Source organism: Nylanderia fulva, unplaced genomic scaffold, assembly GCF_048542155.1.
Source record: "Nylanderia fulva isolate GAGA-0341 unplaced genomic scaffold, ASM4854215v1 Scaffold423, whole genome shotgun sequence".
Taxonomy (NCBI): Eukaryota; Metazoa; Arthropoda; class Insecta; order Hymenoptera; family Formicidae; genus Nylanderia; species Nylanderia fulva.
Window position 1 is genome coordinate 8,483 of NW_028190503.1, and position 25,942 is coordinate 34,424.

Below are 25,942 nucleotides of genomic sequence, written 5' to 3' on the forward strand. Positions count from 1 at the left end.
CCTTTCGATTCTATATTTTTCATTTGCCTTTTTAGTAGATGTTAGTAAATACCGCCGTGATTAGCCCAAGGCGTGAATAAACTCAGAAATAAATATTTTTATCGGCTCTCAATATAAATAATATAAGTATGCTGTCTTCTAAGCTGGGCAATAGAGCCAAGGAAACGAAACGAAAAATTAATTAAACGGAACTGTATCTCAATTTGAGATCCCAAAGTTCAACATATAAATTAATTTCGAAACTTACATATGGAGAAATAAGCGAGAAAAATATAGGTCCGAAAAGTCGCTGAAGCGGGAATCGAACCCGCGTCTTTCACTTTCCGGGCGACTGCTCTTACCAACTAAGCTATTCAGACCCTTTCGATTCTATATTTTTCATTTGCCTTTTTAGTAGATGTTAGTAAATACCGCCGTGATTAGCCCAAGGCGTGAATAAACTCAGAAATAAATATTTTTATCGGCTCTCAATATAAATAATATAAGTATGCTGTCTTCTAAGCTGGGCAATAGAGCCAAGGAAACGAAACGAAAAATTAATAAACGGAACTGTATCTCAATTTGAGATCCCAAAGTTCCACATATAAATTAATTTCGAAACTTACATATGGAGAAATAAGCGAGAAAAATATAGGTCCGAAAAGTCGCTGAAGCGGGAATCGAACCCGCGTCTTTCACTTTAGAAGACAGCATACTTATATTATTTATATTGAGAGCCGATAAAAATATTTATTTCTGAGTTTATTCACGCCTTGGGCTAATCACGGCGGTATTTACTAACATCTACTAAAAAGGCAAATGAAAAATATAGAATCGAAAGGGTCTGAATAGCTTAGTTGGTAAGAGCAGTCGCCCGGAAAGTGAAAGACGCGGGTTCGATTCCCGCTTCAGCGACTTTTCGGACCTATATTTTTCTCGCTTATTTCTCCATATGTAAGTTTCGAAATTAATTTATATGTGGAACTTTGGGATCTCAAATTGAGATACAGTTCCGTTTAATTAATTTTTCGTTTCGTTTCCTTGGCTCTATTGCCCAGCTTAGAAGACAGCATACTTATATTATTTATATTGAGAGCCGATAAAAATATTTATTTCTAATTTTTGAGGTCTATTTGGATAGTAATCATCGATGAGTGACGAACAGTAAATATTCGTAGAATTTTCATCAAGAGCTTAAATTTCATTAAATGTTTTAACTTTTCTATTTCTCACCTCATTAACATCGATCCATTTGACCATGGTATCATTATCCGTACCGTACAAGGGATTCCCTAATAGTGTATCCGCAGCTTCTAAAGCACCGCATTCTCTGTTATTTAATGAACGCATTGCAAAATTCCACAGTTTCGATGCCAAGGACTTATTCGAATCTATCACTTCAAAGTCTGTATTGCATTTTTCCGACTTTGTCGTGTATTTTGTTAAATATGAGTTTAAAAACTCTGATTTTTCTTTAATAAATAGTATGTCCATATTTCCCTACCAGGCTAATTTGATAGACGGATTATAATCATTTATAAAGTCTTTCCGACTCTTTGCGAGGAAGATCGTACAATCTGCTCTTACAACGTAAATTTTTTCTACCGACTATCGAAGTGATAAAGTCTCTTAAAACGAAATTCTCAGTAACTGACCGAGGACAATCAAACCGACACTTTCTGTATATATTAGTTTCCGTTTTTTTCGTACGCATGCAATACGAGTTATGTTTATGATTCTGATCACTTATTACCGTATCGTACAACGTTGGCGAAACATTTTCATCTGGAATTTCACACGTTACGTATTTTTGAATAAACGTAGCAATTTCTTCATCCGGCAATTTTCCTAATACTGGAGCATCTTTTATCCAAATCATACAATGCATGTGCTGGATACTTCTACGTTGATATTCCAGTCGCCAGAAGTAATGAATAACTTTTCCTATTGGATTATCGGACGAACAAATAAAATCAATTATGGCTTTGAATTTTATGCACGTGAATCTAGAAGTACTTACAGGATCGTATGCGACTAGTTCGCTGATGCCTAACTTCTCTTTATCGGGATTCATATCTCGTAAATATTCACCCAAATCGGACCATTTCCATTCACTAGGACTCAAAGTCAAAAACCACGTCGCTGGACCGTAATGCAAAGTCATGCATTTTACATTATTGGACGGTTGTCGCCAAAATTGATCCGTATTTCTCAATTTTGCAAAAATACTCATTAAATTCGATTCTAATTCGTAACCTTTCAATTCGTTCAAGTATCTACCAGCAGTGTATCTCTCTCGTGGGTTAGTAACCATCATCGTATAATAGATACCATTTTTCAACTGTCGGTAGTTAGCATCATTGAGAAGGAAGAACAGATACTGCAGATTCAACCTGAATCTACTATGTTTCGACATCAATCGTGTTCTAATAAATAAATATTCCGGCAATGCAAAGTTTCTATCTTCTCGTTGTCCATTGACACCATCAGGATATAAATCAGGGAAACACATGACATCCAGATATTTATAACGATTATCCATTGGAAAATCTTCAATTTTCACCATTTGATAAAGCTTCAATGCAGATTCATTATCGATTCTTTTCGCGTGTATTGGGTATATTGTATACTGATCGTTAATATACGAATGTTCAGTGATTTGTGTGAGAAAAGCCGTACGTTTTAAAACGGTTTGATCATTATTATTTTTGTTTTGCTGTACATTGTACAAATTCAATGCTGGTAATTCCTCAACCACCTCATTTATTTCGTCATTGTCGCTTTCCTCATCGACAATCCTATATTCTGTTTCCTGCAACTTATCCTTTAATAGATCATCAGATGACGCTGGAAGACGAATTTTTGATTAATGAGGATTATTTTCTTTCAACCATTGCAAAGCCTTATACATTTTATTAATATCTACCAAATTTTCCCAAACCACTTTAGATTTCTTGGGTATACCTCGAACGAGAATGTGCAACTCGTGATTCAAATTTATAGGATCTTCCGGAGGACATACCTTATCCAATGTTTCTTGTAAAGGCAGAGGCAAATGAAATGTTCTACCTTTTCCTAAACAGAGTTCGATTATATAAGTTTCTTGATTTAAAATGTGCTATATTTAAATCATTTAATTATTTTTTTCGTTCAAGTACAATTAACAGCAAAAACTGCATATACGTAGGTATGTATTTGACTCTACTGCCATTACTTGAAACAAATACATTATTCGATATTAACAAATTGGAACTCTGGAATTACAAGTAATTATTTTTCATTGTACAGACTAGGTTTAAATTTTTGAGGATCTTCTTTTGAACATGGCTTGACCTTTTCATTTTTATGATTTTTTGGAGATAGGGTGAGAGAGGACGAATGAGGGTAAGAGAAGACGAGATAGGCGAAAGAGGGTGAGAGATGACGAAAGAGGGTGAAAGAGGACGAAAGAGGGTGAAAGAGGACGAAAGGGGGTGAGAGGGAATGAAAGAGGGTGAAAGAGGGTGAGAGAGAATGAAAGAGAGTGAAAGAGGTCGAAAGAAGGTGAGAGGGCGAAAGAGGGTGAAAGAGGGTGAAAAAGGGTGAGAGAGGACGAAAGAGGGTGAGAGAGGACAAAAGAGGGTGAAAAAGGCGAAAGAGGGGTGGGAGTGGGGGTGGAGGTGGGGTGGGTGGTGGGGGGGGTGGGAATGGGATGTGGGAGGGAAAGGGGTGGGTGGAAGTTGAGGGAGGTGTGAGTGAAAGGTGAGAAGAGATTTATACGCGGACAGAGAAGAAGAAGAAGAAGAAGAAGAAGAAGAAGAAGAAGAAGAAGAAGAAGAAGACGACGTTACTTCATTTTTCATGAAAAACGTCACTTTTTGACCGCTTGTATCTCCAGAACGGCTTGACCGATTTTATTTTTTCTTGGCTCAAATTACTCGTGGCGATGCCGCCTTTCAGGTTATATTACGTGCAATTCAAAATTTTTTATATTTTAGTAGTTCTACACCCCCAAAAAATGGACTTTGATGGTGCAGGATAAGGAGACTTGTAGTGTCTTTTAAGGTCTTTTAGGGTTTGAACATGGCCGGAGACACTACCGCGTCTCCTGATATAGGGTATCCGGTAATTGTCGCCTCAACCATCATGTGCAGATAAAGTGAATTAAACCGAATAGGAAAGTCCTCTACCGTTTTGCGATTTTCGCAATAATTATTGAGTTATTAAGTAAAAAAGATCGGCCAATCCACGCGAATAGAAGCGCGCGACGAGAAGAGACGTCCTACTGTAACACGATACACGGCGCGCCGCAAAGCGGAAGGAGCGAATGATATGGAACGCCGTTTTGCTATTTATTCAATATAGCAAAAGTCTAAAGAAAAAATTATTTAATAGTAATATGGCTCACCGTATAGGTGTAAAAATTGCTACTTACACAAATTCGACTTAAATTTTAAACAATAAATAATACAAATTTTATTAAAATATTTTTAATGTGTAAATAATCTAGTTTTATTTTTATTAATACTTCGACATATAAAAGTAACTACTAATATAACGTAAATATTTACTAAATAAAAAAATTTTTTACGATATTTTATTTTAGCATTTCAGAAGCAAATGTAAAAATAAGTTTCGGAGAATATCTTAATATATTGCAACGTTTTTTATATTATTAATTTTTGCAATACGTAGAGCATTGCAAAAAATTGATAATTGCAATAATTGTAGATATTGGCATATAAAATCCTTTTGTATTGCAAAAATTGTTTATTTTTTTCAATCATTAAAGTATTACAAAAATTAACTATTTTTTACATTTGTCATTTCATTGTAAAAATTAATTTTATTAAATATCAGTATTTTTTGAAATTATCGCTATAATGTAAAAAAAATACTACTTTTATACAATCATCGTTGAATTGAATAAATATTTTACGCAACAGTCGTGTATTGCTTAAATTGTGGTATCACTGTTACAATAAATAAGTTCCCTAGGCTTTAGTTGGTATCACTGTTGCAATAAATAAGTTCCCTAGGCATTAGTTGGCTACACTAGTCAGCGTTGGCGGGATTGTTATACATATGTATATATACATATATATATATATATATATTTATTTATAACCTTTTTCCTTCTTCGCACATGTGTCAAAGTGTCAACACAGTCTTCTCTCTGTCAACATACACGTTTATAGTTTACTTAATTTGTAAACAAAAATGAATAGAAATTTAAATGACGTTCTTCTTATTATTGAGAGTATCAGATTGATTGAAAATGAGGAGTTTTCTGCAGCTGCACAAATAATTTTGGAAGGCAGAAACAACTTGCTAAGAATTCGTAATGTGATAAGTGATGATACATTCAATACTCTAAATAATAGTTGCGATAATTTAAAACAAATATGTGATAACTGCAATCAAAATATCAATAACAGCAGCAGATCTTATGTTGCGCCAAGATTAAATAATTTAGGTAAGTTTAGTACTTAAAATAATAATAGTATTAATATAATAGCATTCTTATATATAAACATTGTTTTCTAGGTAGAGGAAGATCCAAAGTCCATATAACTAGAGAACAGTTAGAATTTTTAATACAAGAAAATTATACTGCAAAAGAAATGGCTAAGCATTTCGGTTGTTCTACAAAGCTAGTATATAAAAAATGTTATTCATTCGGTATTAAAATACGAAATAAGTATTATAATGGTAGTGACGCAGAATTGAATCGGGAGATTTCGGATTTACATGCTCAATATCCTAATAGCGGGAGTAATGTATGTTTTTGTTTACAGTTTTAAACTTTTAATTTTAAACTATTTTACGATAGTATTTTACTATTTTGAGCAGATGATAACAGCTTACTTAAAAGTTAAAGGAAAAATAATTCAAAGGCAAAGGGTTAGAAGGATATTAGCCGAAATTGATCCTATTGGTACTGCTTGTAGATGGAGTAATGCGATACATCGCAGAACATATAAAGTGCCAACACCCAATTCTTTAAGGCATATTGATGCGAATTTAAAGCTGATACGGTATAAAAAAACTTGAAACAGTTTGTATTAAAAACTTAATTTTGTTGCTTAAAATTTTATTTCATTTAGATGGCGATTTGCTATTCATGGATGTATAGACGGATATTCACGATTAATTATATACTTAAAGTGCACTACTTCAATGACAGCCAGCACAGTAATTCCATTTTTTGCTACCGGCGCAGTACAATATGGCTTACCATCCAGAGTAAGATCAGATTTTGGATATGAAAACTTATTTGTTGCAATGGTTATGAATGCTATTCATGGACTAAACAGAGGAAGTCATTTGACGGGTCGTTCGGTGCATAATCGTAAAACGTATAGAGAGATTATGGGTAGACGTATATAAAGAAGTGGGCGATTTTTTTCATAATGAATTTACTATGTTAGAAGAAGATAGATTATTAGATATTAATAACGAAAAACATATATTTGCATTACAAGTTTATTTAACATATATAAATAAAAAATTGGATGATTTTACACAAGCGTGGAATTTTCATAAGTTAAGAACGGAACGAAATAGAACTCCTAGGCAACTTTGGTTGTCTGGTATGCTAAAAAATGTCAATAGTGAACATACTGCTGTCCGTGAAATTTTTCAGAACCAACCTCACTTATACAATAGAGTTATTGATGCTTTTGGAATAGATGACTTAGATATTGTGATTATTAATCATGATGAAGAAAGCAATTCTAATTTAACTGTTCAATTAGAATTTAGTGAAGAGCGAATGAATTATATAATTAATATATTAAATGATATGATTATAAGTCTAAGTATTTGCAAATAGTAACATATTTAAATACTTTAAATGAAATAATTAATTAAATAAAACAATTATATTAAATACTTCTTTCCACATATACATATAAGTTTTTAAGTAATAAAATTAAAATTTTTTCTTTTTTACATATATTGTATGATTATAACAAGCTGAAGATACATATGTAGTGTTAAAATTATAGTTAAACTTATAGTATAAACTCAATATTATAAGAGATTATATATAAACTTATGTGATGTATGTATTAAAAAATTATAGTAATATAAACTTAATATTGTAAACTAGTTTCAAATAATATCTAAAAATTCTTGTATTAAATATTTTATAAGTTTTTAAAAATAAAATTTGAGTTTGAATATTATTCAATTCTTCTGAAATTGTTTTTAGAATAGTTGCAACTTTATCTGGATTAGCAACCTCTCTTAAATAGAAAATGCACTTCAGAATTAAATTTTGTTCAACTCTTCTAACAGTTACAACTTTATCTGAACTAGCAACTTGTTCTTTAAAACACAAAAATCATTTTAGAATGTATTAAATTTATAAAATATGTTTCACATAATATATATATACATAATATATAATAGGTTTCTATCTTGAAAATGTATAATATATACAACGTGAAATAAAATGTGATTTATTTAAATAATAATAAAAATAAATAATAATTTGAACGATGTTCTTTTCATTATTGACAGAATAAAGACCCAACTCAACTCATTTTTATCGATAAATGTTCTTTTAAGCAAATTTATATTTATATGTATGTTTTATATAGTATCATATGCTTAAAACCCCCTTTATTGATAAAAATAAACTAAGAACATGGGTCTTAGAATCTATTAAACTGATTAAAAATAAAGAATTTTTGCAGCATAAATAATTTTAGAAAATAGAACTTGAGGATTCATAGTATGATTAACGATGATACATTTAATATTGTGAACAATAATTTTGATAGATAGAAATAATATCTTATTATAATCATAATCGAAATATTATCAATAGAGGCAGAAGCAGACATATGTTATTGCAACGAGTTTAAATAATTTGGTTAATAGTATTTTAACGGAATACATCTTGCTTATTATTATAATTACTTTTAGTAAATTTATAAAAATATACTTTTTAAAATTAATATTTTATATATTAAATTATATATTTTATACTTATATAAAGATAAAACATATATTAAAAAATATTATAAAAATATACTTTTGCAATATACTTTTATAAAAAAGTATACTGAAAGGAATATTCATTTTCTAAAACTGAATCAAAATGAATTTTCAATTCTTGATAAGAAGAATAAGTTGTTGACAATTCCAGGGTATTCGAACATGTATGGGCTACAGGATAACCCGATGTTTTAAAACTTACAATTATTTTATCAGGCAAGTGTAGCGATGCAGTTACAAAGATTAAAAATTTTGAAAGATTTTCTTGTGTCAAATTTTTTATATATGTTTTGAGAAAGTAAAAGACTCGAGTTTGAATATTATTCAATTCTTCTGGATCAGCCTTTAGAACTGTTACAACTTTATTAGAATTAGCAACTTGTTGTTCAAATATAAAATTTAATTTAGAATCAGTTAAAGTTGTAAAAAAATTTTCACAAAATAATGGGATTCCATCTTTCATCTTTTTAATAAAATTATGACTTTCTATGCATAAAACGTTTACTGCTATAATGCTGTAACGGTTCACCTTTCCTGACGCCGCGGATCGGCTCGCCGGTTCCAGGATTCGGGAGGAAGGGGGAGATTCAGACTCGCTTATTCCTTATTAACAATGCTTTGGTTTATTCAAAAAGAAACAAGTAAACAAAATGTTCGTTGGCAGAAAGCCTGAATAGAGAAACTTATTGACTACCCGGTATAAACAAAATACGGAGGCGTATAGCCTGTAGCGGTGTCCGGAAAAGACTTACAAATTACCCGGTATAACTTAGAGATACGGTGTACGGAGGCGTATAGCCTGTAGCGGTGTCCGGAAAGGACTTACAGGTCACCCGGTATGCGAAATCTGGAGATCAAACGTACTGAGGCATATAGCCTATATCGGTGTCCGGAAACCGGGAAGCCCGGCGTAACGACGAGAAGCCCGTCGCCCGGAAGTTAGCAGGAGGAACCGGAAACCGGGAAACCCGGCGTAACGACGAGAAGCCCGTCGCCCGGCGTGTAACAGGAGGAGACCGGAAACCGGGAAACCCGGCGTAATGACGAGAAACCCGTCACCCGGTGTATAGCAGGAAGAGACCGGAAACCGGGAAACCCGGCGTAATGACGAGAAACCCGTCACCCGGTGTATAGCAGGAAGAGACCGGAAACCGGGAAACCCGGCGTAACAACGAGAAACCCGTTGCCCGATACTAAAGGTAGGAGGCCAGAAACCGAGAAACCCGGCGTAACAATGAGAAGCCCGTTGCCTGGCTAGGAGGTCCGGAACAGGACTGGTGCCGGCTCATCCGTCGAGCCGGCTTATATACCCTGCGGGCGGTTCCCCCACTCTGCATCGAGGCTGTGGTGGGGGTAACGTGCCGGCGTCGTAGTGGGGCGCCTCTGGGGGTTGTAGTGGGGCGCCCCTGGGGTAGGGTGACCCGTGTATCACTTTGTGTTTTAGGGGCGCCTTAGGCGCCATAGCCTCGAGTGGCGGGCGGGTGATCGGCCCGCGAGGCGTTAGTAACGGCCACGCCGTTACAATGCTAAGCTGATCTTTTATTTCTGAATTTTTTGGATTTTCTAAAAGTCCGTAAGTCGCAAACAGGTCTAATAATATATCTTTTTCAGAATCGTTTAAGTCTTCAAAAGAATTCTTTGCTTTGTATATTAATTTTTGTTCCACTGGTGTTAAATAATGAAAAAGATCTTTTAATAACATGTCTTGCTTTACTTCTTTATCTAGCGAACCTAATTTTAAATATACGGATTTACATATATTTGTGGGAATTGATTTTGTTAAAATAATGGTATGAGCTAAAATTCTACCAATGATTGGAAAATTTTCATCTAAACCTTTTCTTATTTTTGATAAAGATAAGTAAGGTACTGACCAATTCTCTCCTCTAAAGAATTCAAGTATAATTTTTTTCCAAAACTCGGAAAATAATTCTTTTGTTAAGCCACCATAGTCTAATCCTAATTCATCTTTAAAAGCAACTTTGATCTGTTTCTGTACTATTGTTTCATCTTTATATAAGCTCAGCATTTCTTCGATAATATTTTCTCTTGTGATTATAATATCTATACTTATTTCTTCATTAGGTAAATCAGGATACTCAATTTCATCAGTAAGTTCTTGGTTTGCTTCTGGAATATATGAGAAATTGTCCAAATCCAATGAATCTGAAACAAATACATTTGTAAGAGAAAGAAACTTGGCAGTACTTGTTAATATGGCTCTCTTGCACATAGGACACAAAAACACTTGCCGCGCGATAAAAAAACAATGCGATAATTATCATGCGATATTAATCATTATTCGTTTTTATAGAAAAATAATTATTATAGAAAATTAAAAAATTATTATAGAAAAATTTCTTACAATTTAATTAAAGCTTTATTTGTATAATAAAAAAATTCAACTTGCTATTTTAATTTTTATTATATATTGTTTTAAAAAGTCGTCTTATTTTCGGTTTAAGACGCTTTTGCCCTTTTACAGGAAGATGAGTTTGCGTTTCATTTTTGTTTTAAAAAAAAACAATAAATAATTTTAAAGAAGAATTATTATATATACCAAATGGTATTTTTGGACGCATAAAAGTCTGAAATTTAATAAAAAAGATAAATCGCAACAGTATTAAATAATTAAATGACATAAAAACAAAAAAAATGAAAGTAAAAAATTTAAAATAAATAGAAATATTTCAAACATGAACATAAACATCAAACATAATAAAAAGAAAAATATTATTCAGATGAAATAAATATTATCTCAGTTTTTTTAACCTCTTTGTTGGTTTTTTCTATGTAAAAATAATGATCTTTTTCTTCATCTTTAAAAAAAAGTGCGTCAGCCGAAACTATATTTTATTCCAACGCAAGGAAAACTTTTATTCATCAACGTGAAATATAAAAAAAAAGTATGTAAGATTAACAAATTTTTAGGTTTTTTAAAGTGCACCCTTTAAAAAATGTAATAAGAGCAAAATTGTCAAGAAAAAACGAGGATGGTAGCATATCCCCCTGTAGGGGAATATTGTAATTTGGACATACTTTGATGGAAATTTTTTTTTAAATCGCAGCGCCAGGGTACGGGTTAATTTCTGCATATAACGTGAAATTTCCAAAGATCTGAAAAAATCAGAGATCATATCGAGCAACTTTGTGGACGGGACGGATTAAAAAACGCGTTAATTGCTAAAAAAACTCTCGTTTAAAATAAAAAATTTAAATTTCGATTTTGAATTGAAAGTTTTTATTTTCAAAATTTATAGAAGAAGCCCGCGTGGGGTTTCGAAACTTTATAAGGATTAATTGCGTAATTTGCTTTATTTTTAAATATATAATACTGTAGTTATAATTTTAAGTAAAAAATGTAGTGACTGAAATCCGAATTTTAGCTCGAAAAGGGTTGGCCTTTATATTTATCACTTTGTTTTCAATAACGAGCGACAATTTGTATTATTTTTTTTAAAATATACGGGGCCTTAAAATGCGTAAATTTAACACAAAAACGGTGATTCTATTTAATTTAAAATTTTTAAAGGTTTTGGAAGAAAACCGCGATTTTTTTAAAAATGGATTAATGCAAACTACTGTAATAAGAGCGAGAGAAAAATTTGGGAAATTTTTTAAGAAATTGTAAAAAAAACGATTTTTTTCCTAACATTTGGAGGTTTTTGCCGCTTTAATTTTAAACGTTTTCCCCAGATAAAACAGAAGACTAGTTTAGGATTGTCAATTCAAAACAAAGCATGAGCATTAAAATTTTGATTTGCAAGAAAGGTGAGCATTAAAAAATAGTTTTTCATTCATAGCGGGTTATTTAATCTTTTGCCTGTACTGCGGGGAATAAAATTTTTGAACCTATAAATTGTTTTTAAAAAAAATTGCACAACAGTTGGTTATGCACACGAAAAAAATTCAATTGGTTTAAGAGAAAAAAAATTTATACAAGTTATAAAAAGCATCAAACATAATATACTTTGGTTCTTACATTTTAAAATTTAAAACCCGACAAAAATATCACAAAATTCCCTCAGGGCATCATAATGATCCCCAAGGGAGCAATATACAATTGAAGCAAAAATTTTCTAAAGATAAAATTACCCTTTGGAAAAATAAAAAAAAAAGGGTTTTGTTAATCTATCCAACACAACATTCCGCCTAACGATCAAATCTTTTTTGAAGGGTGAAAAATTTGTCTCCAATTTAGTAAAAAAACAGCGTACATGAATTTATAAGGGAAATAGGGTAATAGCAAACGAAAAAATTTTAATAACTCACAACTCAGAAATATCGCGGTTCCAAAATTCCCAAAAATTTCTTAACAAAGGGTAAAAAGACGAAATCAAAAAAAATTACTTTTCCCAAACAGAGTTTTAATAAATTTTGTAAAGAAAACCGAATTTTTATTCAACGCGCGGAAAAAGGTAATGCTGGTCGCGATGGATAGTTTTTATTTTAAAAAAAGGGAAAAAACGTTTTAAAGATGTCAACATTACACTTTTGTTAAAAAAATCCGTGAAAAAAAATTGAGAACCTTTGAATTTTTTTGAAGAGATGGTTTTAAGGAAGATTATATTCAAAAAAACGAATTTTATAATTACGTTGTGTGATTCTCTTTTCCCGAAAGCGTATGGATTACCAAAATCCTAAGGAAAACTTGGGTTTTAGAATCATATTTCATGGTTATAGGCTCTATACCGCTGGCTTCGTTTTTCAAAAAATTTACGAACTAGCCTCCCCAAGCGAAAGTCATATTAAAAATTTTTTTGATTTGTACAGATTTGTCTGGTAAAAAATTTTTGAGAAGATAGGAGTTTCCTTGGAGGGGTTTCTTTGTTTACAAACGTTCCGGATTTTGCGATTGACGGTTTAACGATGATGGGATCAATTGGAAAAAATACAAAATACCGAAAAACGTTTTTTTGGGGGGTAAAAAATTCATACTGATTTTAATATTTTACTTTTGATGACATAATTTATAAACAGACGTTTGGGACCCCTATGGGGTCCCCCGTTATCACCAATTTTTGCAGCCGGTATAAAAAGTTTGGGGTACAGTTCTAAAGCTTTTGAAGGGGGAATTTTTGTTTTTTTCTTGGGGATGACATAATGTGGCCACCTCTATACTATAGACTCAGTTTGGGAAAAATTTTTAACAACTATCATGAAAGATTTAAATTCCGGTGCACGGGTTAAATTTCAAGTTTGAATTTTAGATTTATCATTTAAAATTATTAATAACAAAATATAAAAGAGGTAAAAAAAAAAAACCTTTCAGGAAGACTTTATCTTTTATTAAAACCACCCTTATGCCACAAAAATTGGAAAAAATATAACCTTTGACGATTTTTATTGCTATAAATCCACTATTTTTTTAAAAATTGGATTTAAATTATTAATATCCAGAAAATGGTTACCCTTGAATTGATTTTAAAAAAAATTAATCATCGGTTTGAACAAATCATTTTAAGGGGAGCTTTTTAAGAGAACGGCCAAAAGAAAAAAACAAAAAAGTATAAGAAATGCCTCTTTTTAAAAAAAAATTTTCTTTGCTTCCTTTTAAAGATAGGGTTCAGAAATATGTTTCCCGGGAAAAAAAAAAATTTATGGTAGGGTATAGAGTCTCAACAAAGGAAAATATTAAAAAGCAAGAAAGATTTTAAAACAAAAAACCATGAAATTTGAATGTGGTTTTAAGTCAGTTGAAATAATTGAAGCATTTTATGAGGCCAAACAAAGAGGCAATTGCGACGCGAAAAAAAAGAAAAAAAATAATTTGGGTTTGGATCAACAAAAAATTCAGTAATTTTAAAAACATAAAAATGAAAAATATACTTTAATTGGAAATTTTAAAGTCAGGGACAAGAAAATAATTTTTAAAAAGACTCATTTTGAGATGCTACTATCAAGGAAAAAAAAAAGGGCTAAATTTAAACAAAGATACGAGTACTTAGCGAGTCGTATTTTTATTTTGGATTTTTGGCGAAAAAAATAATAATAGGACAAATAGGACTTAACGAGTTAAAAATAGAATTAGATAATAAAAAACGCCGTTTCCCCGATAATAGAGTTTAAAATGAGCTGTTTTCGTTTTTGTTTTTTGAAAGTGCACCTTAATAACTGTTAAAAAAGTAGAAAAAAATTTGCAAAAGAACGAGAAGGAAGTCTACAATTGTGGGGATATATATGATAATTTGGCATACGTTGATCGGTAATTTTTATTAATCGCAGGGCCTACGGTGGGTAATTTCGCATTTTAACGATGAAACATCAAGACTAAAACCAAAATCAGAGATCATATCGAGGCAAATTTTGGGGACGGGAGGATTGAAAACGGTTAATTGCTAAAAAAACTCTCGATTTAATAATATTTTAAATTTCGATATCATTTAAATTTGAAAAGAATTTTTTTCAATAATTATACTGAAGAAGCCGCGTGGGGTCAAAAAACTTTTAAGAATGATTTAATTTCTTTAAATTTTTGGTTGTTTTAATATATATAATGACTGTTTTTTATAATTTAAAATGAAATAAAGGGATTTTGAGGAACATCTCGAATTTAGCTCGATTAATTTGGCCTTATATTTATACTTTGTTTTAAATACACGAGGGGCAATTTTGTATTAATTTTTTTTCAAAAATATTTTTAAAAATCTTAAAAAAAAAAAAAATTTTGTACTACACAATTTTTAAATTTTGAAGGGTTCATTTTTCCCCGACGCCGGGGATGGCTCCCCGGTTCCGGGGTTTGGGGGGAAGGGGGAGTTTAAGACTCGTTATTCCTTTTTAAAAATATTTGGTTTATTCAAAAAAACAAGTAAACAAAATGTTTGTTGGCATAAAGCCTAAAGGAAACTTAGACTACTCGGTATAAACAAAAAAAGGAGGGTATAGCCAGGGGTTTTGCCCGGAAAAAAGTTTTACAAATTACCCGGAAAATTAGAGTTCGGGCACGGAGGGAAGCCTAGGCAGGAAAAAAAACCGGGAAAAACCGGGAAAACCCGGCGTAATACGAGAAACCCGTCCCCCGGTGTATGCAGGAAGAGACCGGAAACCGGGAAAACCCCGGGCGTAAAAACGGAAACCCCGTTCCCCGGGGCGTTTTGGCGGGAAAGAGACCGGAAAACCGGGAAACCCGGCGTAACAACGAAAAAACCCGTTCCCCGGCTGTAGCAGGAAGAGACCGGAAACCGGGAAAAACCCGGGTAACAACGAAAAAACCCGTTGCCGGCGAGTAGCAGGAAGAGACGGAAAACCGGGAAACCCCGGCGTAACAACGGAAACCCGTTGCCCGGCTTTTGTAGAGGAAGAGGACCGGAAACCCGGGAAAAACCGGGGTCGAAAACAACGAGAAACCCTTTGCCCGGGTGAGAGGAAGAGACGGAAACCGGGAAAGGGGGCGTAAAAACGAAAAACCCGTGCCGGCGGGTAGCAGGAAGAGACCGGAAAACCGGGGAACCCCCGGGGCGTAACAACGAGAAACCCTTTCCCCCGATACTAAAGGTGGGAGGCCAAAAACCGAAAAACCCGGCGAACAACGAAAGCCTTTCCCGGGTGGGAGGTCCGGGAACAGGCGGGTGGGGGTCACGTCGAGCCGGTTAATACCTGCCGGCGGTTCCCCCACTCTCCCTCGAGGTGTGGGGGGGTTTAACCCGGGCCCTAGTGGGGGCTTGGGGGTTGTAGTGGGGCGCCCCTGGGGTAGGGGCCCCGGTATCAGTTATTTTTTGGTTGGGGGGGATTAGGGCCATAGCCCAAAAGGGCGGGGGGGGTGATGGGCCCCGGGGGCTTTAGTAACGGTACGCCGTTAATACCCCTCCCTAGACGGCGGATCGCATGGTGGGCCCAAATGGTCAACCATCGGTCCACCGTCCAGAGGGGGGTGGCTCGGAATTCGAGGGGCGGGGCGGGGGGCGCTGGAGGAATCACGGGGCGGCCCGGCCCTACGCCCCGATGGTTTCCTCGCCTTTCCCGGTGCCCCCTTGAGGTCCTGACATAAATGTGGGGTCCCTTGTCCTCGGGCGCTTGAGGAAAAACAATTAGGGGGGAAACGCCCTCGGACAGTATCGGTCCGCTGTACGGGGGCCAGGGGCGTTAAAAACGCTTTGGGCCTTGTGGACGGGGGCGGTCGCTTTTCCAGACGCGTTCCCCCAGTGCGGTCGCCGTTTCCCCTCGGTTTGTAGGCCCTTCTTTGCCGCTGGAAGGCCGGGCGAGGTGGATTGGGAAAACCCCCTTGTAGGGTCCCCAAATGGGTAGGGGCGGGTGTTGGTCCCTGGGTGGGCGTTCCTGGTGATCCTTGGAGTGGGCGAGCGAGCTCTGGGGCCTGCGGGTAGGGGAGGTTCCGGGTGGGCCCATGTCGGGGGGTTTTGATGGCGAACTGTAGGGGGGGATTCGTGTCCCGTTTTGTGCCCCGGCCCCAGTAGGGCTGTCTTTTTTTTTAACCGTAGGTTTTCGCTCGTTACCGGTTTGCATTGGGAGTGTAAAGGGGGGGTTTCCGATGTTTTTCCCCGTGGAAGCTAGAAAGGCCTTTAAGGTTTGCGCGACGAAATGGCCCCTTTATCGGATCCCAGGGCGCCCGGACCCGTGGGTATATCAGGGGTCGGGGGGGCCCGGGCTACGGCTAGGCGGGGTTTTCAAAGCGGGCCATTTCGATCCATTACGAACGGTTTTGTTGGTTAATAGCCGGGTAGGGCCGTGTGGATCGGGCGGGGGGACCGATGGGTTTTAGGCGGTTTTGTTCCCTGGTGCGGGAAGGGGGGAGTGGCCCTCATCCGACCACCCGGTCGTTTTTTGACTGGCCTTGTGCCGGCACAATTGGCACCCTGGGAACGTACCGGGCAATTTCCGAAAATGCGGGCCGTAAATAGCGGGGCCACCCGGCCAAGTTTTGGAAATGCCTAGGTCCCCGGGCGGGTGGGTGTGTGTTTCGCTGAAGCAGGGCGGGGGGGGTTTGGTCTGTAGGCACGCATGTTCCATTGCTTTTCGGCTGGTTTTTCCCGGAAGTCCAGATCGTGGGTTTGCCGTACAATCGTTGATCCGGATTTTTAGTCGGGGTCGGTCGGAGTTCGTACTTGGTAGTTTTCGGTGGTTTCCCCCGGATTTCGGCCGGGCACCCCCAAAGTTTCGGGAGGGGGGAGAGGGATCTGCCCCTGGTTAAATGTTCCCCCGCCCGGTACGGATTTTGAATCTGTTTTGAATTTGAAAAATCCAGGGGGTGTTTCCGGTAGGGGGCCTGAGTGTTGTAAAACCCCTTTAAAGCTTGGGGGTTCACGAGGTGAAAAGGTGCCCCCGGGTAAAACCCGCATCCGGGCGTATACCCCCCCAAAGACAGCCAAGCACTCTAGTTCGGTTTTGCGCTTAATTTTTCGGCCCGCGTTTAGGGCCGGGGCGTACGCGATAACCCGTTCCCCCCCCCGAGGGGGTTGGGGTTTACGGCCCTAACCCGTGGGCGTGGCGTCGTTTTGTGTAGAAAAAAATGGTTTTCGCAAAAACTGGGAAAGGGAGGAAGGTGCGGTGGTTAAAGGCCTTTTTTTAGTTTCCCGGGAAAGCGGTTTTTTTTTCTTTTTTCCCAGGTCCAAAGGGGCTTCTTTTTTGTGAGTGAGTGAGAGGGGCGGCGATTAGGGAGAATAGCGATGAACGGTTTCCCCTTAAACCACCATGACGCACCCCAGAAATTGCCCAACCCCTGCGGGGGTCTGGGGGGAGGCCAATCGGTAATGGCTGCACTTTCTTGGGGCCGTCCGGGTTCCGTGCCGATCGATAAAAAGTGTCCGAAGGGGGACCAAAAACTTGGCCGGCAGAAAATGACACTTTTCGGGTTGGGCGGAGTGGGCGTCAGGAGGGGGCGGGGAAAGACTTGGCCAATGGCTAGGGGCTCCTCGAAAAACGGGAGGACAACTATGTCGTCCCAAGTAGACGAGGACGGGTTTGGGTTTAACTGGGGTCCCAGACGGTTTTCGGAGCCCTTTGGAAGGTGGCCGTGCTGATCAGTCCCAAGGCATGACGCGGAACTGCTCGCCCCCTTTCCCGGGCACCGTGAAGGCGGTTGGGGGGGGGCTTCCCCCAGTTAGGCACTTGCCAAAAACCCCCTGCGTAGGGCCAAGTGGAAAAGTGTGTGCGCCTCGAGCTTTTAAGGTGGGGGAATGGAGGCACGGGTAGCATCTTTTTCTGAGGCCGGTTTAACGCGGAAAAAATCTATACAAATCGGTAGGTCCCCCTCTTTCTTTTGCCCGCACTATCAGAGCTCCAGGGCTGGTGGGGGGGCCCATGACTCCTTGGCTTTATCTTTTTGGACCCCTTTGGGCGAAACCCGGTTTCATGGCCCGGATGGGGGGCCCCAATCGTTGTTTTAAGGGGGGGCCCGGGTTTTTTGCCGAATTTTGGTGGGGTTTGTCGGTGGGCCCCGGACCCATTCGAAAATTTGGAAGTTGTTATTTAAAAGGCCTGTAGCCTTGGCCCCGCTGGGAGTTCCGGGTGATATGGTGTCGCATTCCCTCTTTGGTTTTGTCTGGGTGGGATTCTGGGCGGGGGGGGAGCGATCCAATTTCGCCCCGAGGTTTATGCCTATTAGACGGGGTTGTTAGTTGTGGTAGTACGGAGAAGCGGGGGCGGTACGATTTTCCCCGAACCGACCGTTGTTCGATGGTCTCGCAATGGGGGCTTCGCCCGTCGGGCCCGGGTATTGGGCTGCCCTTTAGTTGGGCTAGACGGTGGCGGTTTATTCGGCGGGCCCCTTTCAGCGTTTACGAATGAGATTTCTGGCCGGAACGAGGAGGGCCCCACAAATGGGGCCGCGATTGGCCCCGGAGGTGCGGGCTCGGGTTTTATTTTTGGCCGAGTTGGGTGGACGACGGCCGGACGTCCCCGGGCCCGCCCCCGTTTCCCTCGGGGGGGTGGCATCCTGAGGAAAAACCCCTCCTTGCCAAAAACCCCAGCAACCACCCGGGAGTCACGGAGCCCTTCCACCTCCAAAAACATTCCCCCCAAAACCCAAACACAACCCGGGGGGTTCTTTTCCCCCTCCCCTCTTCCTTTTTCCTCCCCCTTTTATTCTGGGCCCCGGACCCCCAATCCCCACCCACCCCCTCCCCACACATTACAAAAACCGGGTCCTGGTTTTTAAAGGTTTCCCCGTTGGCAGGGGAAAAAAACCCCCCCCCCCATCATGGTCAACCCCGGTGGCCCCACGGGGAAGGAAAAACCCCAAAAGGGCGTTGTACCCCTTATCGTCCTTTTAAAACGCGAACCCGTTGGCAGGTTTTTGGGGGACACTTCCCAAAAAGGGCCCATGGTATGGGAAAAACCCATTTGCATACCCCCACACCCCCCAAATTCTACCCTAACAACTGGGCGCGGGGGTAGCCGGCCCAAACAGTTTCCCTCCGAGGGAAACCAGGGGGGCCCCAAAACACCCCATTTTCGGTCTGGGGCCATATCCGGCGGGTTCGGGGTTTTGGGGGGTGTGGTTCTTTCCCTTTTTGGTTTTGGGCTTCCTGGCCTTTCGACGGGGGGGAAGTGGGCACGGAGGTAGCAAATCCGGGGTTTTTCCCCGGGAAAATGGGGAGGCGCGCGGACCTCGCTAAAATTTCCGGTATACCGGTTTTGCCGGGCCAATAAATTGGGGTTTGGGAAAATTGTCCCAGGGGCTTGGTTTGTTAAGCGGCGTAGTCTCAAATGGAGGTTGTTCGGGCGCCCGTGTAGCAGGAAGAGACCGGAAACCGGGAAACCCGGCGTAACAACGAGAAACCCGTTGCCCGGCGTGTAGCAGGAAGAGACCGGAAACCGGGAAACCCGGCGTAACAACGAGAAACCCGTTGCCCGGCGAGTAGCAGGAAGAGACCGGAAACCGGGAAACCCGGCGTAACAACGAGAAACCCGTTGCCCGGCGTGTAGCAGGAAGAGACCGGAAACCGGGAAACCCGGCGTAACAACGAGAAACCCGTTGCCCGGCGTGTAGCAGGAAGAGACCGGAAACCGGGAAACCCGGCGTAACAACGAGAAACCCGTTGCCCGGCGTGTAGCAGGAAGAGACCGGAAACCGGGAAACCCGGCGTAACAACGAGAAACCCGTTGCCCGATACTAAAGGTAGGAGGCCAGAAACCGAGAAACCCGGCGTAACAACGAGAAGCCCGTTGCCTGGCTAGGAGGTCCGGAACAGGACTGGTGCCGGCTCATCCGTCGAGCCGGCTTATATACCCTGCCGGCGGTTCCCCCACTCTACCTCGAGGCTGTGGTGGGGGTAACGCCGGCGTCGTAGTGGGGCGCCTCTGGGGGTTGTAGTGGGGCGCCCCTGGGGTAGGGTGACCCGTGTATCAGTTATGATTTTGTGCTTAGGGGCGCCTTAGGCGCCATAGCCTCAAGTGGCGGGCGGGTGATCGGCCCGCGAGGCGTTAGTAACGGCTACGCCGTTACAATTTTAACTATAAAACTTTAAAAATCAAGAGGTTAATATTAATTAGCAATTATAAATACCTTTAATGAATTCATTTCCTTCGTGTTTCCAGGCACAATTAAACCGCCAAACAATCACACCACTAATGAAAATAGACCATTCGTCCTCTTCTGGATTTGTTCACGCTTGCTTTGTGCGTAGTACACGTGCACACGTGTCAAAATAAATATAACAATTGTATGGCGTCACTTTCGATTTCTAAAGTTTTTAGCGCCCTCTATATCCATGCAGGCCACAATGACGTCATTTTAACGTCATCGCAAAAAGGCTTGATATAAATTTGACATTTTAAAGTCAAAATGACATCATTTTGACACTATCGTGACTTTTTGTTCTACTTGGGAAGTCAATAATTGAACGGTTTACGAGATATTTTACATAATCTAACATATTTTGATATAAAAAATAAAAAATATTTTGTAAATAAAATATTTAGTGTTTGATAATACTTTTATGTATAAAATAATTATAGACAAATAAAAAAAGATACACAGTAAAAAAAATATACAATTTGCTACATGCAGCTATATATATTTTTTTGTAAAAACAACATTTTTGTTGTTTATACCAATTGTTTCGTCTAATTATTCTATACATGCAGGAGCGCAGGAGCGTACATAAAAGCAAGACTATTGAAAACTAAATATTTTACGAGATATTTTGTATTTTATATTAAAAATATATCAGATTATGTGAAATATCTCGGAAACTGTTCAATTCTTGGCTACATTTTCTTATATTTTTATACAGAATATTACAAAAAATCTATTTACATAAACACTTAGAATAATTATATATAAAATAATTAAATTAACTGAATAAATAAGCTTAAAAATTGCTTCTTACAAACATTTCTATGACATCAACTATGCCTCCCTTGAGATATTAAAACTTTTATTTGAAACATTTTTTTCTACAAACATTTTTAGCGATAAAAATTTGTAACGCTCATTGAAAAACCCGGTACATATTTATTACATCTCTATTCTTCCTATATATATATATATATATATATAATGTTAGATTATGTAAAATATCTCGTAAACCGTTCAAGTATTGATTTTTACCCTGTATGCAGAATATGTTACAAGGAATCAATTTACATCAATACTTATTATTAGACTAATCAATATCAAATAATCAAGTTGACTAATGATATTGAAAATTGCCTTCTACAAACATTTCTGTAACATCAAAGTATGTATATCTCTGTTGAAATACTGGAACTTTTATTTGCAGCATTATTTTCTAAAAATTATACTTTTAGAAATAAAAAATTGTAACGTATTATTTAGAACACTCAGTAAATATATTTATACACACACATGTGAATGCTCAGTAAATATATTCATACACACACATGTAAATGTTAAGTAATTATATTCATACATACACATGTGAATGATATATATATTATATATATATATAAGAATTGCATGTAAATATATAAGCAAAAATATATATATATATATATATATATATATAATATTATTGTGTTCAAACTATGTGATAAAGATAGACACAATTATGTATGTATGTTTTACTGTCATTGACACGCTTAGATAAAAACGCGTGTGCGAGATGATTCAACAGTAAAAATATATTATGTTGTCTAAAAAAATATAATATGTTAAACACAATAAAATTGTTTTTTTTTACATCCATGTAAATTTTTAATATATGGAAACTGCCGATAATAGCAAAATTAAAATTGTCGGTAATTATCGACAATTTTAGTTCCGTTTAGATGAGGGCGCTAACCCGTCGGAGTTCGGCCAACGCTCCGGCATCCACCGCGTGGTTTAACAGCGTAATGCCGACGTTTCGCAAACGTTGCAGTTTGCATCTCTAGGGCTGAGAGCTCCGATATTGAGCTTTCTTGGGTTGTGATCCTTATATATATTGAATATAGATTGTTAGTTTCATCTCTCTATAATGATAAAGATTAAAAAGAAGAGAAAAGAATTAAAAAGATATTAACAAACCATCTTTTTGATAGTGATAGTTTGTTAGTTTCATCTTTCTATAATGATAAAGATTAAAAAGAAGGGAAAAAGAATTAAAAATATATTAACAAACATTCTTTTTGATAGTGATAGTTTGTTAATATCTTTTTAATTCTTTTTCCCCAAACATTCTTTTTGATAGTGATAGTTTGTTAATATCTTTTTAATTCTTTTTCCCTCCTTTTTAATCTTTATCATTATATAGAGAGATAAAACTAACAATCCATATTCAATATATATAAGGATCACAACCCAAGAAAGTTCAATATCGGAGCTCTCAGCCCTGAAGATGCAAACTGCAACGTTTGCGAAATGTTGGCATTACGCTGTTAAACCACACGGCATCCATTCGAAAACCTTCTGCATTGATGATTCCAATAGCCGCGAAAGTCTCAAAACTAGAATTTAAGTCTTATATTCGTCATATTATGCCGTCAATAAGACATCAAAATGATGTCAAAAGACGTCAAAATGACATCAATAAGTCGTCAGAAAATGACGTCTCATGAATGTGACATTTCGACATCATTTTCGGGTCTCATAGGACCTAACTAAGACGTCTCATTGATCGTTTCGTGACCAAAATTGGCCGTTAGTATGACGTCATTTTGTTACTTGGGTATATTTACAATTATATATATTTATGAAAGAAATAGTAGGATAGTAGTGTAATACAAAAAAATATTAATTTATACATAGTATATACATACATATATAATAATTATTTTCTTGTAACGCTACTATCTTATTATTTCTTTCATAAGTATATAATAAATACAAAAATGACATAATCTTTAAAAACTGATCTTTAAAAAAGGTAAAGAAGGCGCCTAGTATGGGTTCACCAGTAGTCAAAATTTATCCATTGTAAACCCATGGAGAATTGTACTTACGTAGAATCGTACTACAATAGTTATTTGTGTTACAAGTACGAAAAGTTGGCTATTAGTCACGAGTGGACAATAGCCAACTTCCGTACGTGACACACATACTATTTTGTATTACAAGTATATTCAAAGTGGCACTTGAGTACCTGATTTCTGTACCTGATTTACGCAGTAGACTGATATATGAATAGCAGATAGGGTTAGGTGCGTGTTGGGAGGGCGCTGAGTGGCGATAGTTTTGCCAGTTGTTTTGTATGTGCGCTGCAAGATGACGTTGATATTCTTGAACAAGGCTTGATACTCGTAGGCAATAAGTTATTGCCCACGGTTTTCCCGTGAGATAAGACTTTAAATATGACGTATGGAATATTTTGTAGGTAGATGTTGGCAAATCGTTATTTTGCGTACAGAAATCGCTTATGAAAAGTGCTACTTTGCATGCACGTGTAATATAAAATACAATGTGTTGCACGTACGGAAGTTGGCTATTGTCTACTCGTGCTGGTAAACGCGCACTCGTGACCAATAGCCCACTTTCCGTACTTGTAACACAATATACTATAGCAGCACGCCAAATTTTTTAACTAACACTTTTTTATTTTTTATTGATTCTTTATACGACTCTATATAGGTTTGCAATTTTAATTTTCCACTAATACAAGTTTCTACTTTTACTTGTAATTTTTATTATTTTTATTTTTTGATATCATTATTTTTGTAGTACGATTCTACATGGATTTGCAATGGTTAATTTTTCATAGAATTCTACATGAATTTACAATGGATAAATTTTGACTACTGGTGAGCCTATACTAGGCACTTTTTTACCTTTTTTTTAAAGATCAGTTTTTAAAGATTATTTTTTAACGCGAAGCGAGGTTCCACATGGTCTTGCAAGTTTAACTACGATTTTTAAAATTGATAGCGCACCTCGTGCAAAAAGAAACGCTTCGTCTTTCCTCGTTAGCACACGTCCTGGTAGCGCACCTCGTGTGCTATTGAGAAAAGAAACGCGTCTCTTCTCGTTAGCACACGTCTCGGTAGCACATCTCGTGCGCTATCGGAAAAAGAAACGCGCCTTTTTTTGACAGCACACGTTCCGGTAGTGCTCCTCGTGCGGAAAAAAAAACGCGATTGGCGTATTATCGAGAAAAATAAAATATATAATGTGCGCTATCGGGACTATGTTTAATTTTCTTGTGTGTTATCGGGATGCGTATTAAAGGGATGTGGGCTATCGGGAATTATTTTTAATTTGACGTGTGCTATCAGGCTGTGCGCTATCGCACTCTGTGCTAACGAATCCCGCGCAACATAATGACATACAAATACAATTATATTACTTATATTACTTATTTTGACTTATATTACTTATATGTGACATACATGGTGCGTTCACAAAGTTTTAAGACTGATTTTTTCCTGAGTAGGGGAAGGCGCGCAGACCGGTTCCACCGACAGGATAAAGTAGTTGGGGGTGTCAGCTAACCGACCGTTCAGCGGCAATTGCCTCCGAGACGCTGGAGTAAGCAGATCGCTAGTGGCGTGAAGTGCGTGTTAGTGACCCCTGTCGAAAACTCGGAGAGTCGAAAATGCAGCGTCATTTGGAGCAGCGTTATTTGATAAAGTTCTGTGCGAAACTGAACAAAACCGCTACAGAGACTTTTGGTATGATTCAAGAAGCCTATAAAAAAGAAGCCATGTCACGTGCAATGGTTTTCATGTGGCACAAGAGGCTCAAAGATGGCCGCGAGGACGTTGACGACGATGACCGCGCTGGGAGACTTTCAACAAGCCGAACTCATGAAAATTTGGTGAAAAGTGCGTGAAAAATGACGGTCAGTATTTAAAAGTTCACGGACTTTCACCAAATTTTTATGAGTTCGGCTTGTTGAAGGTCTCCCAGCGCGGTCATCGTCGTCCACTTCCTCGCGGCCATCTTTGAGCCTCTTGTGCCACATGAAAACTATTGCACATGGCTTCTTCTTTATAGGCCTCTTGAATCATACCAAAAGTCTCTGTAGCGGTTTTGTTCAGTTTTGCACAGAACTTTATCGAATAACGCTGCTCCAAATGACGCTGCATTTTCGACTCTCCGAGTTTTCGACAGGGGTCACTGACACGCACTTACGCCACTAGCGATCTGCTTACTCCAGCGTCTCGGAGGCAATTGCCGCTGAACGGTCGGTTAGCTGACACCCCCAACTACTTTACCCTGTCGGTGGAACCGGTCTGCGCGCCTTCTCCTACTCAGGAAAAAATCAGTCTTGAAACTTTGTGAACGCACCATGTATGACATGAACACGATAATCACGAAGCATCACTAGTCACTGGTGCAATCTTGTGGCAAACGTTTCAACTGATCAAAATTTGAGTGAGTTCCGACTGTCACAGTATCAATTGAACACGATAATATTTCGGACACAGTCTCAAAATGACACAGTTTCGATTGAACATAGTTCCGATTGGACACAATCCTTTCAAACATGGTACTGATTGGACGCATACAATTGCTATCAGACACAATCTCAATCTGATACAGTCCCGATCAGACACAGCTAATCGGATACAGTGTTGATCAACTCAGCCCCGATCGGGAGAGGACTACGATGTCCATGGCCCACAGATTTGACTATAAATT

General features: G+C 38.1%; 2 protein-coding genes across 3 annotated transcripts; one reads left to right on the top strand and one right to left on the bottom strand.

The window, feature by feature from the left end:
- The first annotated feature begins 5,095 nt into the window (after positions 1-5,095).
- On the top strand, positions 5,096-6,783 carry LOC114937938 (uncharacterized). 2 transcript variants are annotated; one of them, XM_029311606.2, is made up of 4 exons: positions 5,096-5,434; positions 5,506-5,738; positions 5,812-5,996; positions 6,066-6,783. In XM_029311606.2, exons 1-4 carry the CDS (start codon positions 5,179-5,181, stop codon positions 6,346-6,348), a joined length of 957 nt encoding a protein of 318 aa, XP_029167439.1. In that variant the 5' UTR covers positions 5,096-5,178; the 3' UTR covers positions 6,349-6,783. The 2 variants fall into 2 exon arrangements, with proteins under 2 accessions (XP_029167439.1, XP_085342478.1); XM_085486352.1 differs by lacking the exon at positions 6,066-6,783 and having other exon boundaries at positions 5,910-5,945.
- Positions 6,784-8,017: 1,234 nt separating this feature from the next.
- LOC146721725 (E3 ubiquitin-protein ligase wwp-1-like) lies at positions 8,018-25,386 on the bottom strand. Its single transcript, XM_085486353.1, has 3 exons — positions 25,311-25,386; positions 9,477-10,131; positions 8,018-8,480 (listed from the first exon to the last, which is right to left on the bottom strand). The coding sequence occupies exons 1-3, from the start codon at positions 25,384-25,386 to the stop codon at positions 8,018-8,020; spliced, it is 1,194 nt and encodes a 397-aa protein (XP_085342479.1).
- Between the last annotated feature and the right edge of the window lie 556 nt (positions 25,387-25,942).